At 36.2% G+C, this 18,255-nt stretch overlaps 1 protein-coding gene across 2 annotated transcripts; it reads right to left on the bottom strand.

Annotated features, from left to right (window-relative positions):
• Positions 1-6,494: 6,494 nt before the first annotated feature.
• LOC307173015 (C-C chemokine receptor type 5-like) lies at positions 6,495-17,311 on the bottom strand. 2 transcript variants are annotated; one of them, XM_079895813.1, is made up of 5 exons: positions 17,152-17,311; positions 15,766-15,816; positions 14,997-15,071; positions 8,058-8,132; positions 6,495-7,977 (listed from the first exon to the last, which is right to left on the bottom strand). In XM_079895813.1, exons 1-5 carry the CDS (start codon positions 17,226-17,228, stop codon positions 6,903-6,905), a joined length of 1,353 nt encoding a protein of 450 aa, XP_079751939.1. In that variant the 5' UTR covers positions 17,229-17,311; the 3' UTR covers positions 6,495-6,902. The 2 variants fall into 2 exon arrangements, with proteins under 2 accessions (XP_079751939.1, XP_079751940.1); XM_079895814.1 differs by lacking the exon at positions 14,997-15,071 and having other exon boundaries at positions 6,501-7,977; positions 17,152-17,310.
• Between the last annotated feature and the right edge of the window lie 944 nt (positions 17,312-18,255).

The raw sequence follows: 18,255 nt of genomic DNA, 5'->3' as shown, positions 1-18,255 counted from the left end.
AAATATATCGCTCTCGCTTTACCCGCGATTGGTTGTTCAGTGTCGACGTCACTCTTTTATGTGCACGTGTGCGTGGAGTAATCATAGCTTAAGGATCAAAGCCTGAGTTGACAGAGAAAGTTGATGAGCTGCATCATGGTACCAATAAAGCCTGATTGCATCAGTTTGGTTTTGTCAACTCAAAACTAATCCTGTAACCCCGAGTTTGTTCAGCTACCTTCATGGCACAGGCCCCTGATATGACTGCCTAATTGAAGTGTGAGTGCCTTCCCCTTTAATTGTGGTGATGACATCATGAGTCAATATAATTTCCTGTTCTGTCCCCTCCTCTTCCTCTTTGCATTGGTGATGTACTGGAGAGGGGAGGTTATTTGGGGCTCCTGATAATCTTTTTTAATCTTAATTTTAATTATTGTTTTTATGTCTATATTTTCACTCTAATTTATGTATATAATATTATTTTACCTATTTGTGTGTTTATTTTTGTCATTTCAGCCTGTTTAAGTTATATTTTTTGCATCTGGGCCTAAATGTGGAAATCAGAGCACATGTGACAAGTGTACATCACATTTAATAAAACAAGGGTGACTCTCACACTAAGAGGCTGCTTAAATTTGTTTTATATCAGGTATGTTTTCTGTTAAATGTATTTTCTTGTTTAATGTGATTTATTTTCTCTCTTTGCATTGGTGATGCACTGGAGAGATAAAACAAGGGCGACTCTCACACTAAGAGGCTGCTTAAATCACTCGCATAGGTTTAGTACGTACGATCATGCGCCCGAACTCGACAATCGACTACTGTGGACTTCAACCGAAAACAGGATGTAAATACAGGTATGTGCGCTGACTGAAATAACATCATTTTTATTCATATCTTTCACATCTACTGCAGTCAGACTCACCCGTGTTCACTCTGAAGGAATCACTCACATGGCTGGGTACTTGTAATGACACATCAAGGATGTTAAGAGGCTAAAAGCAGGTTTAAAGCCCCATTTAAGTCAACAGGGTGCAAATTTTAAAAAGAGGATAACACGGTGTAGGCAACACCGATTTTTGTCGTTGTTCTCTGTACTGACAGCACTCCAAATTTACACAAAAATGAGCTCAATGTTAAAACTGACCGGAGTTCTCCTTTAAGCAAAGCAGGGGTGGCATGGAAACCAAAGGAGGATGTAGGGGTGTTAACATTTTGCACAAGATTAAGACTGTGGTTAGCGGTAGATTTAACCTCACTAGACCCCAATTGTTTGGATTTACGAATGAAAAAAAAAGTTAGTGCATACAAGATCATCTTACCATGCTACTGTCACAAGATAAAGATGAAGACAACAGGATTACAAACAAGGTTTTATTAAACTAGAAGGCAGGAGGCTTAACAGCGTGCACTAACACAAATAACAACTGTCCACTAAAACGTGAGCAAGGAGGAACAGCAACATAGTGTCGGAGCAGATCCGGCCCACATCTGGGCCGTGTGGAATCCACGTGTACCAGATGTGGGCCGGATCTGGGCCGACACTATGTTGCTGTCGGGGTGGTGACAACCTAAACAATGAGCATCTGAGACTAATGGTTATTGTCCATGACAACAGATGAGTGGCGGGAAAAGAGACAAAGAACACATGGGATGAATGGAAACACTTTGTTTTCCAAATGCCGAACAACTTCTTGTGGTGGAGGTCGAACCACTTGTTGTGGTGGAGGTGTTGTATTGTACATCCGAGACAAAGTTCCATCATATCCTTTAACCTGTTCCAGACCATCTAGAATGTCTGTGGGTGAAGGTGAGATCTTTGAGACTTACACTGCATATACTGTATGTGCTGTAGCTGTGTGTGTGTGGTGTATTCACCGCCACAGTTACCACATCAGTATGAAATCATTGAACATCTATAATTGCCTCATTTGACTTGCTTCGTACTATGTACCCAAACATTGGACTTGTTGTCCTTGGAGAAGTCAACCATCTCAGAGTCCATGATAAAGTAAACTCTGTCATCCATGACAGGAAGTGAATAAGGCAGCCTGTACCAATGAAAAAAACCCAATGTCTTTTATAATACTATACTGAAAGTGATAGATATTTCTCTATGAAAACAGTAAAAATGAATCATTCAGACAAATCATGGATCTTTTTGCTCCACGTCGTTTGAAGAGATTTGGTCTTCAAGTCCCTTAATGAGAGGATGCTCACAGCAGAGCCAATGGGTGGAGCTTGATAGCCAGCTCCCCCTCTTTTGATGTAATGAGTGGAGTTTAAGCCACACCCTAAATAACCTTTAAAGATACAACTGTCCCCGTTTTCCTCACATTCATACATCACAAATAGATATCTAACTAATAATGGGTTGTATTAGATGAACCTCAACAGATTTTGTCTTAAAAAATGATAGAGGTGTAAGTATTCATGAAGGCTACATCAGCTCAGGAGTTTCTAAATCTCTCATAGAAACTATTTGAAATTTCCAATGTAAATGTCATAGCTGTTGTGTTTGAGTAGTACTTGTGTGTTCACTTTTACCTGTAGTGTCCTTAACTCTTGTGAGCAAACTTTCCAAACTTGCAAAGAGCAAAAACAGCAAGTTGGGTTTCATTATGGTAGTGGGGATAGTCCCTCAGAAGGTGTCAGTGTGTTATTATGAATGTATGGGAAGAAGTGATGTCTATCACATGATGTTTTGACTGGCTAGTGAAGACCTAATCATTCGAACTGGTCAGATATGAGAATGCTGCACATAATTTCATTAGAAGGGTCGCACTGGGGATATTAGACTGAATCATAATGACCGCTGTGATGACAATCTGTGAAGTCTGTGAAGTTAAATCTGCTCATCATAGCTGAGCACAACTTGAATCATGCATTTGTGGAGTAGAGGCTGGGGTCTGTGGTTAAGCCTATGACCCAGTTTCATACGACCCAGCTCTAGATGTCTTTTACCATAGATGACACAATTTATCTGTTTTGTGAAGAGTGCAAGTACATTAAGTGCAGTTATTTTGCTTCACAAAGTGGGCCATTGCATCACTATCACTCATCACATTATTTTTAATAACTCATCACAAAGCTTACATGTTCTTTCTCATGACCAATTGGTAGTCCAAGTACAGATTCCACTTTCAACATAAATGTCTGAATGTCCCAAAGCAATTGTTTTGAAATTTACTCTAGCAAATACATTTACAGAACAGATTATTTTACTTTTCTTTCTTGTGATCATAAATAGATGGATCAAACATTTAAAACTGGTTAATTTTATGAGTTGCTTATTTTAGATCTTAATTAAACCACATTTATTCAAATTCCACATAACTTCCATTTAAGTTCAACAGATTCCAGTTCTATGCAAGTATAGTGATTGTCAGATATTCATATTTTGAACAACTACTTAAGTTACAGGTCTTTTGTTGTCCCCTCAGGCATAACATATATTATGGCAAAATGCATCTTGATAATTCCTTTTAAAAAAATGCTAATTACAGTAACTCACTGGTAACACTTTATAATAAGGTTTAATTTGTTATCATTAGTTAACTAACATGAACAAACAATTAAAAATACTTTAAATAATTTATATATATATCAATTTATATATTTATATATATCATTTATTAATATAAAATAATGTAACATTTACAAATGCATTATTAAAATCAAAGGTTGTATCTGTTAATACAGTCTGAGCTGAACTAACAATACACAGATGTATATTTATTAAGTAGCAATTAATGAATAATGTAACAAATGTATTGCTTGTTGTTAATATTATGTAATGCATTATTGACGTTAACTAATGGGACCTTATTGTAAAGTGTTACTAACTGACCTTGTTCCTGTTCTCACCAGTGTAAAATTATCACTCTGCAATCAGATTATAATAATAATAATAATTCATTTTATTTGTGGACGCCTTTCAAGACACTCAAGGACACCTTACAATAATAAAATACATAATTAAACAGAGGAAAAAAACAACACCACAATAAACAATAATACAAAAAATCAATACCCAATAACATAACTAAAATCAATCAGGATAGGCTAATCTAAAAAAATGAGTTTTAATATGTGATTTAAAATTTTTAGGACTAAGACTATTATGTATATCTTGAGGTAAAGCATTCCAAATCGTCGGAGCAATACAACTAAAGGCTCTGCTTCCCATGGTAGTCAAACGCACAGATGGTACAACAAGAGTCACAGAAGCAGAAGACCTGAGGGATCGGGTAGGTACATACACATGAAGAAGTTCACTCAGATATGATGAAGGTGCTAGATTATGAAGAGCCTTATAAGTAAAAAGTAAAATTTTGAACTGAATACGATATCTAATTGGAAGCCAATGAAGGTGCCCTAAAATTGGAGTAATATGCTCATTCAACGGTGTTCGTGTAATGATCCGAGGTGCTGAATTTTGAACCATCTGAAGTTTATGAATAAGTTTCTGTGAAACACCACTGAGCAGAGAGTTATAGTAGTCAATTCGAGAGGTAACTAATGCATGCACGAGGACAGCAGTACCATTAAAGCTCCAATATGTAATATTTTTTCACCACAAGAGGGCGCAGTTTCCAACAATAACAAAGGCGAAGCTTGATGACGCTATGAAGGAGGTGACGATGGGAGATGTCGTTTTTAATGCGTTTTCACCATCTAGCGATGTATCTAAATGGAATTAATGAATCATGATCACGGATGAGGTAATTTATTCGTTTTTGTATTACCTGTATGTCTGATCGTATTATTTTATGTCATCATAATTAATGAACTGCAAGGAACATGAAATGTTATGCTATATTATCCCGTTACAACTTACAGCTATTTGTCAAATGATTTGTTGGGTTAATGTTGTGCAGTTTTACGTGTTTATGGTTAATGCTGTGTTGTTTAATGTGTTCAAACCAATCGTTCTAAAATTAAATTTGAACGAACATTTGCAAGTAATGACTAAATATTTTTTTTTTAACAACACATATCCGATTGTATTTAATTGTACTGCCATAATCTCGGTCACCACACGTGATAAAAAGCCTTACCGAAGTACAAAGAGCAATATAACTTACTTGTACAATAAAAAAAAAATTGATTTGCTTACCTGTCTATCAATACACTCGCGAGAGCAGAGTCTCTGTCAAGTCCAAGATTGTCGCGCAGCTCTCTCCATCTCGAAAACGCCTGGCCGATATTTATCCGGGTTTTATTCCTCCGTTTGTCACACAGTCTGCGTGTATCCGAATATGGACGCTTTCGTTTTGTTGGCACTTCAATACTCGCCAAAGAGTAATCGTGATTCATAACAGCTATAACCATACAGTCTATGGCTATAACCATAGACTGGCTATAACGCTATAACCACCACTTCCGCATTTGACCATGTGATATTCCGGTGTGGTGGAATATCACATGGTCCACAACGGAAAAAAAGGATAGTGCGGACATTGCGTCACTGAGAGGCGACATTTCTTTTCCGGGACGGACAGTTCTTTAAAATCGGAATTTCTCTGAAATAAAAAATCTTTGGAGACTTTTGAGATATTGTAAGTACACAACTGGAGGAAATATATCACACTGTGCAAGTTATTTTCGGAAATTTTATTACAAAATTGTTACATATTGGAGCTTTAACAGAGAGAGATGATAGAAGACGATTAATATTTCGCAGATAGTAATATGCGGACCGTGTAATATTTACATGTGCCTCGAAAGACAGAGTACTGTCAAGGATGACACCCAAGACTCTTGACCTGAGAAGAAGGAAAGATAACATAGTTGTCGATAGTAAGTGTAAAACTTCCACAATTACGCAGTTTTGATTTAGTACCTGCTAATAAAATTTCAGTCTTAGCACTATTAACTTTGAGAAAATTGCTTTTAAACCATGATTTAATTTCAGAAAGATACAGCAAAAAAGAGGAAAGCGGCAATACTGAACTAGGCTTTGAAGATATATAGAGCTGGGTGTCATCTGTGTAGCAGTGAAATTTTATATTAAATTGACCAAAAATCTGTCCTAGAGGCAGTAAATACACAATAAACAGAAGATCGGGCCCAAGACTGAGCCTTGAGGTACACCACTGGTTATCTGAGATATCCGCGATTTAATTTTTTTTATCTGAACGAACTGAGTCCGACCAGATAAATATGATTTAAACCAATCATGGGTTATACCAGTGATCCCAATAGAAATCAACCTCTCCAATAAAATGCTATGTGAGATAGTGTCGAAAGCTGCAGTTAAATCGAGAAGAATGAGTATTGATAAAAGTCCTGAATCTGCAGCCATTAACATATCATTTGTGACTTTAATAAGTGCTGTCTCCGTGCTATGACCTCGGAGATTCACACACTTATACTTTAACAAATGCATTGCTTGTTGTTAATATTATGTAATGCATTATTGACGTTAACAAATGGGACCTTTTTGGAAAGTGTTACTAACTGACCTTGTTCCTGTTCTCACCAGTGTAAAATTATCACTCTGCAATCAGATTCACACACTTATACATACAGTACATCTTTATTGAAGGTATTTTTTCTTACAAAATATAGTTCATCTAATTACAGTATTAGTAAACAAAAAACAGTAACAGTAAAATGTATGCATGTATACATGTAAAATAGAAAGGTTATAAAATAGAAAACCACTAAAAATTATTAATAAAAATAAGATACAAAATATAAAACATTTACAAAATATGCACAAATAACATTATGAGGCTTGTGTATGAAATTGTATGATCCTTTAAATGTGAGCAGTCTTCTATATACTGCACAATTTTGAAAATTTTTTAATTGTGACTGTAGAGGTACTGGAAGGGAAACATTTTTCTCATCCAAGTAAATCCTTATTAGATGTTTGTTTTTTTGGCCTGTATTCCCTACTCCAATTAATGTTCCGTTCACACTGCAGAGGATCTCTCATCCACACTAGTGGTCTGTGAATAAACAGATCCTGTGGCCTGTATAATATAAATCTTCATGAATCGCAGTCTACTGAAGGGTGTCCTGTACAGGAGTCTAAAAAGATGCTTCCTAAATTTCTCTCCCACAAACACATAGAGCATTGGATTCAGGCAGCTGTGTGAGTAAGCCAAAGCTTCTGTGATCTGAAGACTTAGACGGATTGCCTTACTGCTGTCACAAGAATGAGGTATCCATTCATTTAGCTCTAAAGCTTTCACAAAAGCTGCAACATTGTATGGAGCCCAACAGCAGAAGAAGACCACCATCACCACAATGACTAGACGCATGGCCTGCCTCCTGGAAGAGCGAACTGTCAGGAGTCTCTTCAGAATCATTGAGTAACAAAATCCAATCACAATAAGTGGGATGATTAAACCCATGACATTCATTTTAAAGATACCATTCATCTTTGAAGTATGATTAGAAATATGATCATTGGTTGGATAATATGTACAATAAGTTTGATTATTATGTTTTGTGGTTTTGAGGAACATCAACTCAGGAAAGGATGCAAAAAAAGCAATGATCCATATAACCAAACTGGCTAAGATCCCATATGTTCTTGTTCTGACTCTCAATGCAAACACAGCATGAACTACAGCTAAGTATCGATCAACACTCATCAGTACAATGAAGAATATCCCACTGTAGAATCCAATGTGGTAGACACTGAGGACCATAATGCACATAACATCTCCAAAGATCCACTGGTCTATGGCAGAGTGTGCCAGGAAGGGAAGAGAGGAGACCAGCAAGAGGTCAGCTATCGCCAGGTTCAAGAGACAGATGTCGGTCATGCTTCTCAGCTTCACACCCATCAAGACAACCCAAACCACAAGTATGTTACCAAGAAATCCCACCACAAAAAACAGGCAGTATAACACAGGGAGGAAGACGGCTGCATGAGATCCATAGACGCAGGAATACACAGAAGGATCCATTTTTTCATAGTAGTCAGAATAGTCATATTGTTCAGAAGTATATGCCTCATCAGTACGTCGTCCATCCACACTTGAACAGGGAAAAAAATACTGTAAGCAAAGCAGAGATCCTCCTTGAAATTCTGACTAATTCATGTGATATGACCTCACCTGGACGGTGCATGATCATTTAGATCAAGGGTGCTGTTGGTCACCATCCCTGTCCATGGAGGCTGTGCAGTGGTCCTGTTCATGACAAAGAGAAGAGGCAAAGAAACTTATTCAGTGCAAATGGATCTTCAATGAACACTGCACTATCATCAACTGAATCAACTCTGAACTGACTTGAGCTGAATGACACTATTATCTTCTATAGAGTTTTGAACTGAGTTTGCTTAATAACTACAGTAATGAACTTTGCAACATTCACACTATTACTTAACTAAATGTGAATTAAACTGAGCTGAATAATGACACTTTTGTCTTTTTAGAGCGGGTTTACAGCTGAAATTGTATCCATTTCATAACTGAAGAACTTTGCAACATTAATAATGTTATTTTCTTTTTTATTACTGCGAATCTGCTTTGAAACAATCCGTGTCGTATAAAGTGCCATATAAATAAATGTGATTTGACTTGAACAACTCTCATCAGGTATATATAATGATGTACAAATAAAAAATGGCGGCAGCGGCAGTAGGTAGCAGCAGCAGCAGCTTGGCAGGCGCTGATTCTTCACCTATCCTAAAGAAATCTGGGAAGCCGCCTAATATAAGAACTGCCGAAACAATCTGGACATTGTGGCCATTGATAAAATATATCAATGCCCGGGCCTTAAGTGTGCTAATTGTGTTGCTTTACCTGATGGCTCTCACTACTACGCAAATGTTTGGGAGCTGGGTAGCTGCTTGTGAGCGCTCAACCTCACTTGGCGGTGTGCCAAAGACGCTCGCTGCTCCCCTGGACTCGTGGAGCCAGTATATAATCTACTCTAACTATGCGGACTTTTGCTATGCGGAAATCCTGTTCATGCAAATCCTGGCCCTATGGTCTCACAACATTCACCGCAGCTGAATACATCCACGGGAACACCTGTGACCTCCAAGCTTCAAGGTAACATCTTAGCATGTTGTGCGTCCAAAACTGCAGAACTCAGCTCGCTGCAGACTATTGTCACCTCTAAACAACGAAACACTAAACTTTTTCAAACAGTTAATCATGCATCGGTACTATGGAATCCCAAAACAAAACCGAAAGGAATTTTTGGCGGACATATTAAACGCAGTGTGATTTCAAAAACGGAACAGTTGGAACATTTACTTTTGGACTCAAATCTTGATTACCTGTGTCTTACAGAGACTTGGTTAACATCCACGACTCCTTTATCCGTGTCTACAATTCCTGGATACATGTTTATAGACGGGACAGAGGGAAGGGGAAAGGAGGCGGAGTCTTAATCTACGTGAAAGACAGCATCGATAGTCATCAAATAGACATTCCAGTGCAAACCTTGGAGTGCGTCGGTGTTACTATAACCCTTTCAGCACAAATGTCATTCATTTTACTTGCTGTATATCGACCACCAAATGCGACAAATGAATTTTATCTTGGCTTAGCTGAAATAGGCCTACTTAAAAAATATGAAAGAAAAGAAACTTTGTTAATGGGTGATCTGAATATAAACTGGCTTGATAAAATAAGACAGAAAAAACAAACTCGGTACAAATGACTCAAATGATAAACAAGACAACTAGACTAACAAAAAAACTCCCAAACTTTGATTGATCTTATATTTACAAATAAACCAGATAGGGTTACCAAAACATACAATTTAATAACAGGTTTGTCAGATCACAACCTTATTCTAGTTGCTAGAAAAATAAATAAATCCAGGTACAGGGACAAACAGCAAATAATTAATCAAAATAAAATTCTCCATATTCCTAAGAGAAATCAAATTGCACTGATGAATGATTTAAAGGAAATAGATTGGGAGTGTAAAGTTGACAGTAAAGGCTGTGAGTATACATGCAACAGTGATGCGCGGGTTGATCCGAAATGAGCGGGTGCCTGCGGTCACCCGCGGTTACGAGTCATCCAAAAATATTTTTAATGATATTCGGGTCGCGGTCGGTCGGGTCGTTTGAAATAAAGATGCCAATTAAACCTTTGTAATTTATATAGTACTAGACACAATTTTCTATGAAATACATAGGCCTACACTTTATTGGCTAAATAATTGGTGCGAAGATGACGCACGAGCTCAGTCTGCAGGTAGAGATGGAGGCGGCAAGAGAAAAGGTGAAGACTGGGGAGTGGAAGCTCCGCAAATACACAAATAGAAAGAGCAAAGTGTGGGAGACATTTGCCGAAATAATGAAAGATGATGACCAAAGTGCTGGCTTTGTCATGTGTACTTCTTGCGATGCTATTTACACATTTGATAACCACAAAACTGGCACGACCAACCAGGCACGGCGCCAGGATTCCAGTTTTGGATGGGCCAGTGGGTGGGCCTTAAATTAAAAACGTTAAATAATAATAAAAAAAACGTTATCCAATCACTGCTTAACCTAATAAAAAAAATATTGACTAATATAGCCTACTGTTATATTATCTGTGCGTATACATAATATATATTTTAATAGCTTTGATGCTCTTTAAATATTTTGTTGCATTGTATAAAGTTTCGGTGCATAGGACAGACCTATCCGCGATCGCTCTCCATGGTTCTGACCAAAGAAGAGCGCTTTGGAATCTCCATTAGCATCAGATACGCATCATACCTGGGCTGCATTTTCCGATAACGTTGTCTCTTAGCGCACTACGAAGACTCTTAAGGTATAACTTAACTAAAGGTATACTACCACTAAAGGTATATCATTGCTAGGCGTCTTCAGGGCTATCATCCACTCGCGAGGCAGAGGCGCTGAAAGGCAGAGGCGCTGGCGCCCTCCTAGCAACGGCGCTGTTTTTGGTAACACATGATTTTGACGACTTCATTAAGTTTTGTTTTATATAAAACTCTTTTTAAAAGATTTTCGTTTTGTATAAATCGTATCTTAATTTTGATCAATGTTTTATCCATCAATTGCCCGTATTTAATAAATAAGACGCAAATATATAGCAGACAATGTAATAAGGCGCCGGCACGATCACTTGCATTGCATGTGAACTGGAGGGCGCCGAAACTCAGCTTGTGCCTCACAAATTTGAGAAATATAGGCTATATATTACAGAAAGCTTGAAATGTCTACTTTTAAACGAAAATATTCAAACCAAAATAAATAGGCTACTCTCTGATTATGTAATTTCTCTCTGGCGTTCATGGCGAGTCCGCAATCTCCGCACCGTCAACTTCATCTTTGCAGCGACACAGAAAACACCAGTTTATTACTAAACAATTAAATGTCTCCTTGCTAATTTAGACACATTCATAATCATTACTTTAACCGGTTCTTTGTGGCAAGCTTTAAGCGTGCGGTCATAACGCTTATTATCCTGTAGGCTATAGCCTATTTAAGTAATTGAATTAATATAAAGGGGCGATTTGTCCACCAATGGCTTAAATGAACAACTACTAGTCGACTAGAAAAAAAAAAAAAATTAGTCAGAGGCAGCCCTTATTCCACATATTTTCGAACCAGCAGGCCATTCTTGGTTGAGCAAGCGACCCTACGGAATGAGTGAGCGGAGCGGAATATTCAGAAATGCGCTCTCCACTCACGAGCTCTGATCGGAACAAACCCGAACCTCACTGTCTGCTGAACTTGCGCAGAAACATCAAAATAGACATAGCAAGCTTTTTAAAATTGTTTTTAAAACTAAACATTTAGACTATTTTAGTACAAATTATGAGCTTATTGACGATTTTTTATAATTCTTGACAAAATCAGAATATATTAAGTTATATTAAGATGCTACGATGAGCATTTACTACTTTTAAAAAATGCGGGTCAGGAAGCGGGTCGGGTACAATATTTTCTTTTTCATTTTTTGCGGTCCGAGTTGCGGGCGGGTTAGTTGAAAACGTCGGTCGGGTGCGGTTTGTTTATACATTGACCCGCGCATCACTGACATGCAATATTACTTTAACTTTACAGGAGACTGTTACCAAATATACAGAATTAAAGAGAAACAGAACTAATAAAAAGAAATTGCCATGGTTTGGTAGCTCTCTGTGGGATCTAATGAAGCAGAGAGACCTGGCACTTAAAACCTTTCTTAAATTATATTGACCACTGATCATTACAGTATGTATATACAAGTTTAAGGAACAAGGTTACCACGCAGCTTAGAAAAGACAAGGCAAACTTTTATTTAAATCTGATTAAAGATGCAAAAGGCAATAGTAAACTTCTTTGGAAAAGTATGGATAAATTACTTGGAAAAGAAAAAACAAATTGTGATCATGTACAACTTAAAATTAATGGAGTCATTCAAAATGACAATACAGAGGTGGCAACACATTTTAATGATTATTTTTTAAATTCTGTGCGGGATCTGGCAGATACGTTCCCGAAATCAATTTGTGTACAGTATATAACTTTAATTGCGATGAGTCATTCTTTAAATTATCTCATGTAGATGAAGGGACAGTTTTAAAAGTAATATCACACTTAAATAATAGTAAATCTAAAGACATTTTTGCCATTGATTGTTTTTAAAAGAGCACAAGGAAATTTTAACTCCAGTGCTAACTAAAGTTATAAATCAGTCTATAAATGAGAGTATCTTCCCTACAGCTTTGAAAACAGCTATAGTAAAGCGGCAGCCCATACACAAGTCAGGAGACAAGCTCCAGGTCTCTAACTATCGACCTATAATCATCCTTCCCACTATCTCCAAAGTCTTTGAAAAAGTAGTTGCAGCGCAGCTTGTGGAACATCTTGATTACAATGCTGCATTACATCCTCAGTTTGGTTTCAGAAAATGATACTCAATGGAGACAGCATGCTGCTATTTAATAGAGGAAATAAAATCAAGTCTGGATAGCGGAGGAGTTGTAGGGGCGGTCTTTCTTGACTTGCGTAAGGCTTTTGATACAGTAAACCATGAACTACTGATAGATAAATTAACACATTTCTCTATTAGCATAAGTACAATTAATTGGATTCAATCTTTTTTCAGTGCAAGGCAGCAGTGTGTATCGATAAATAATGTATCATCTCCCTTACAAGCATGCACTATGGGTGTGCCGCAGGGCTCTATATTAGGGCCCTTGTTGTTTTCTCTTTATATTAATGATTTTCCATCTGTGTGTATTAATGCTAAAATGATAATGTACGCTGATGACACAGTGGTGTATATTCATGGTAAAACTGTTAAGGATGTTGCCCAAAAGTTAACTGAGGAAATGAAAAAGATTTCCATTTGGCTGAAAAACTCTCATTTAACTTTGAATGTTGACAAAACGGTTTCTATGTTTTTCACAAACCGCCGTAAGTTCTTGCTATGTAAAACTGAACCAAAAATCATAATTGAAGGTCAGGAAATTTCAAGGGTTGACCAAATTAAATATTTAGGAGTCATTCTTGACCCAAATTTAAATTTCAAAAAACATATTAAAAAGATAACCAACACGTTGAAAATTAACATAGCACATTTTAGATATATTAGGAACTCTTTGACCATAGATGCATCTAATTTATATCTAAATGCGATGATAATTCTGCACTTTCGTTACTGCATGACGAGTTGGTCACAGGCATGTAAAACAGCATTAAGGCCCCTGGAATCATTGTACAAAAGTTCTCTTAAGGTTCATGACAAGAAATCTCGGCTATTTCACCACTGTCATATTCTTAAAAAACATAGTATATTAAGTTTTGAAAACATAATCATATATTCAAATCTCTGTCTTTTGTTCAAGATAATAAACGGTACTGCAGCTCCTCCGTTAAAAAAGTTTATTTCACTGAGCTCAGAAATTACATCTCGAGCCACTCGGTCGACTCTTCGGGGCGAGTGTAGGATTCCTCAGTGTAAAACAGCATTCGGCAGCTCAGCTTTCTCAAGTGTGGCCAACTGGCCATCAGACAGTGGAATAAGTTGCCAACAGAGCTGACCACATGTGTGAATTTTAACACTTTTTCACATCAGGCCAAAAAATGGCTTCTTTTAAAACAAACATGTTCCCATAATATACTGTAATTGATATGTATGTGAGAGTGTATTTGTAAATGAATGCTGAGGAATGAATGAAGTGTGTGATCATTTTAATGTTGTTTTGGGATAAATGTATTATTAACATGTGCATTTGTTTATAAGACTTTGTTTGTTGACATCAGCCTGCCCAGGGACTACAGGTGGAAATTAGCACAAGTGCTATAACCTGGTACAATGCATCTCTCCTTTTTTAAGGTTAATGTATATTGTACATTGTCCCTGTTCAAATAAATAAATAAATAAAAATAAATAAATAAATACATTTGCTCTCAGTCATGGCTTCCGTCCTGTGCTGCCCCAATACAGTGTCATGGCAATTCGTAACTATTTTACATTCTGGTGAATTGGTGGCTAATTCGTATTAATTTGTAAAATCTCATTTACTGTATACATTTTTGTACAAGCTTCAGTGACAGGTCTGTTTAGGGGTGGACCTCCTTTTTCCTTTACTGTCTGTCACTCCTTGCCTCCTGGAAGAGCGAACTGTCAGGAGTCTCTTCAGAATCAATGAGTAACAAAATCCAATCACAATAATTGGAAGAATTAAACCCATGATATTCATTTTAAAGATACCATTTATCCTTGAAGAATGATTACAAAATTGATCATCTGTTGGATAATATGTACAATACGTTTGATCATTATTTTTTGTGGTTTTGAGGAACATCAACTCAGGAAAGGATGCAAAAACAGCAATGATCCATATAACCAAACTGGCTAAGATCCCATATGTTCTTGTTCTGACTCTCAATGCAAACACAGCATGAACTACAGCTAAGTATCGATCAACACTCATCAGTACAATGAAGAATATCCCACTGTAGAATCCAATGTGGTAGACACTGAGGACCATAATGCACATAACATCTCCAAAGATCCACTGGTCTATTTGATCCTCTGATCCTCCTTGAATTGTGATTAATAAATGTGACATGACTTCACCTGGACGATGAATGATCATTTAGATCAAGGGTGCTGTTGGTCACCATCCCTGTCCATGGAGGCTGTGCAGCGGTCCTGTTCATGACAAAGAGAAGAGGCAAAGACACTTATTCAGTGCAAATGGATCTTCAATGAACCTACTGTACTATCATCAACTGAATCAACTCTGAACAAAAAAAGCAATCCAAAGCAAGAACAAAAAAACATCCAAATTGTATCGAATTTCATTCACACTAAATGTGAACTTAACTGAGCTGAATAATGAATCTTTAGCGGCTTTACGGCTGAAATTGTATCCATTTCATAACTGAAGAACTTTGCAACATCAATACTGTTGTTTTCTTTTTTATTACTGGGAATCTTTGAAACAATCTGATTTGCATAAAGTGCTATATAAATAAATGTGACGACTTCATCAGAACAACACTCATCAGGTATATATGACGCATTTGCTCTCAGTCATGTTTCCGTCCTGCTGCCCCAATGCAATGTCATGGCAGTTCGTAACTATTTTACATTTTGGTGAATTGGTGGCTAACTCATAATTCATAAAATCTCATTTACTGTAAACATTTTTGTACGAGCTTCAGTGACTGGTCTGTTAGAGGTGGGCCTACTTTTTTCTAACAATCGTATGTTTCGTACAATTGACACAAATTCAGCTTTTCATAAAGAGATCTATTGGTTTAAAAACTGACATATAAGACTGATTTCAATGTTCTTGTTCTGTTGTCTGAACAAGACATTTGGAGATGAAGTTTGGTCTTACCTCAGTAAGGCAGCTGTATAATTCATAATCAGAGAACCAGAGGCGTTCTTACTGTATTAGACAAACAGGGAAACAGAAGTTAGCATAATAATGCTGCAAATAGATCATCTTTAAGACATTAGTACAACAATATAACAGTGTTTTGCTGCCCTAGCTTTAGTAGACAAAATGGAAAAAAAACATTTTTTCTTATTTTTTTCTTATTTTGGACAATCTTGGATGATGATATGAGGCCTTATGTCACAGTAGAATTAAATATAAATAAGTAGTAAAGTACTTTACCGGGTAACACTTAATGAGCTTCTACATGGTAAAATTGGTTATATAATAAAGCTAACATGAAATAACAATGATACATTTTTGTGCTGGTTCATTTCTTTTTAGCAATGGTATAAATAGTGGTATAAACGGTATAAATAGTACATAAATGAATATTATCCTAGTTTAATAAATGCCATGAAAAAAACGAATTGTTAGTTATACAACTTTACACTTCACTGTAAACGGTAGTACTACTAATTATGTTCATAATCATCAAAATAAGACCATGAAAAAGAACATGATTAACTTTCTGTCATCTTTCTTTGATAATGGCAAATTTATTAAATTCAATTTATTTGTACAGCACTTAAATATTTATTGCACTTAAATATCCAATACATGGTAACATTTTATTTTACAGTGTTTATATATATATATGTTCAAGCATCTTTGCAAACAATATGTCTTAAAACCCCCAGTGAGCAACTGGCAGTGGCAAGTCCACCTCTTCAGACACATATATACAAAGCATAGATTATTCATTTTAACCACATAGTATTAATGATGATGGATGATATAGACTAATTTGTTGTTTAATTAAATAAGGATATTTTCTAATTTGTATTTAATAGTTTTTTATTTATTTAATATATATATATATATATATATATATATATATATATAATTATTTAATATTTGAATTAGTATTTTACATTCTACATAAAAACATGGCAGTTTTGTGCCATTAAAAAAAAAAATTAAAAACCAAAGTCATCCAACCACTTTAATGAATAAAGTATTAATGATTTATTATCGTAACAGATAATTTCACATACCTATGAGCATTATGAGCATCGATCTGTAGTGCAAACCACCTGTTAGGCTTATTCTGTGACACTGAATGCTTCCAAATGCTGGTTTACCAACCATAAAAAAAGTGTGAAACCATAACCCTTTCTTCATTTCAAACTGACACAACAGGTGTTTGCAATGAAAGTGGGGGTTAAGGCTCTCTAGGTATATTTATACCATATTATATCATATATAAATGAACATGCAGCGTATGTTTGTGCATATTATTTTAAAAAGAGGTCAAATAAAAAATGTGCTGCCAGGAATACTCACAAATGTGATAATTGGTGTTGCCCTCTGACCTTCCGAGCAAAGAAGGGAAGTTGAGATGAGAGATAAGATCGTATCATATGAGATCGGTCAAAAAAACATGATCTATTATAGTTTTTTTTTTTTTTTTTCTCAGGGTATTGGTTTGTGACACTTCCTCTGTTTAGGTAAACTGGGGTATAGGGGCTTTGCAGATTGCAGGACTAGTTTCATATTGACTGCAATGGCAATGACCCGATTGGCTCCCACCATGTTTCGTCTACAGTCTAGAGGAAATTACATCACAACACATCTATGTTGTCTTTATGTGAAAACAGTGGTGCAGCACTACAATATAAACTTCATAGTGTTTTAATAGGTCAAAAAAGAAAAACAAATGACAAATAAAAAATAAAAAAACATTCCTATGCCGATAAACGTCCAGTAAAAAACATACTCAGCATTGCACAGGTAGTCAGGACAGCTGAGCAATAGTGTTAGCATGTGGTTTTACACACACTCATACACCCCGACCACTTAAAAGTGCTGTTTAAAGATATGCCCAAATATAAACTGATGCATCTTAACTTTTACATTAAGATGTCCTCTGGGGTTCTTCAAATGATTTATCGTTACATAACATAAAGACTGTGATCTACACCATCTGAATTACTAACACACTAAAACAGAAAATATGAAACCGAAGGAGGGAATGAAACTCTTTTGCGGGTTCTTGTTTACCTGGCAAGAGTTTAACTCAAAAACATTTCAGCACACTTTTCTGGCTCTACAGTCTTTTCACTGTGAGACAGAATGTGCAACTAGATTTTAAAATTTTCGGAAGAAACGTTAAAATTTAAATGGTGCTTGCTCGTATGTACAAAATTCACTGCCATGATGCTATAGGGTGTCCTGGTCGGTTGCTTCTTTACAGGTTCAAAAGAGCCCACCCTAGACTCACTCGAAATATATATAATGTCACCCTCAATATATATATATATATATATATATATATATATATATATATATATATATATATATATATATATATATATATATATATTTATTTATTTATGACTCCCTCCTACGTGTAATGTTTGGACCTGTTTTATCATCCACCAAGCAAAA

Source organism: Squalius cephalus (assembly GCF_949319135.1).
Source record: "Squalius cephalus genome assembly, chromosome: 15".
Classification (NCBI taxonomy): domain Eukaryota; kingdom Metazoa; phylum Chordata; class Actinopteri; order Cypriniformes; family Leuciscidae; genus Squalius; species Squalius cephalus.
This window is presented reverse-complemented; position numbering and strand designations above follow the sequence as displayed.

Excerpts from the sequence above, each read along its gene's own strand:
- LOC307173015 (XM_079895813.1), bottom strand. The coding sequence starts at position 17,228 with ATGATACGATCTTATCTCTCATCTCAACTTCCCTTCTTTGCTCGGAAG. Across the intron at positions 15,072-15,765 it reads TATACAGCTGCCTTACTGAG|GACCGCTGCACAGCCTCCAT; the intron begins GTAAGACCAAAC and ends TGTCATGAACAG. Across the intron at positions 7,978-8,057 it reads AATGATCATGCACCGTCCAG|TGTGGATGGACGACGTACTG; the intron begins GTGAGGTCATAT and ends TCCCTGTTCAAG.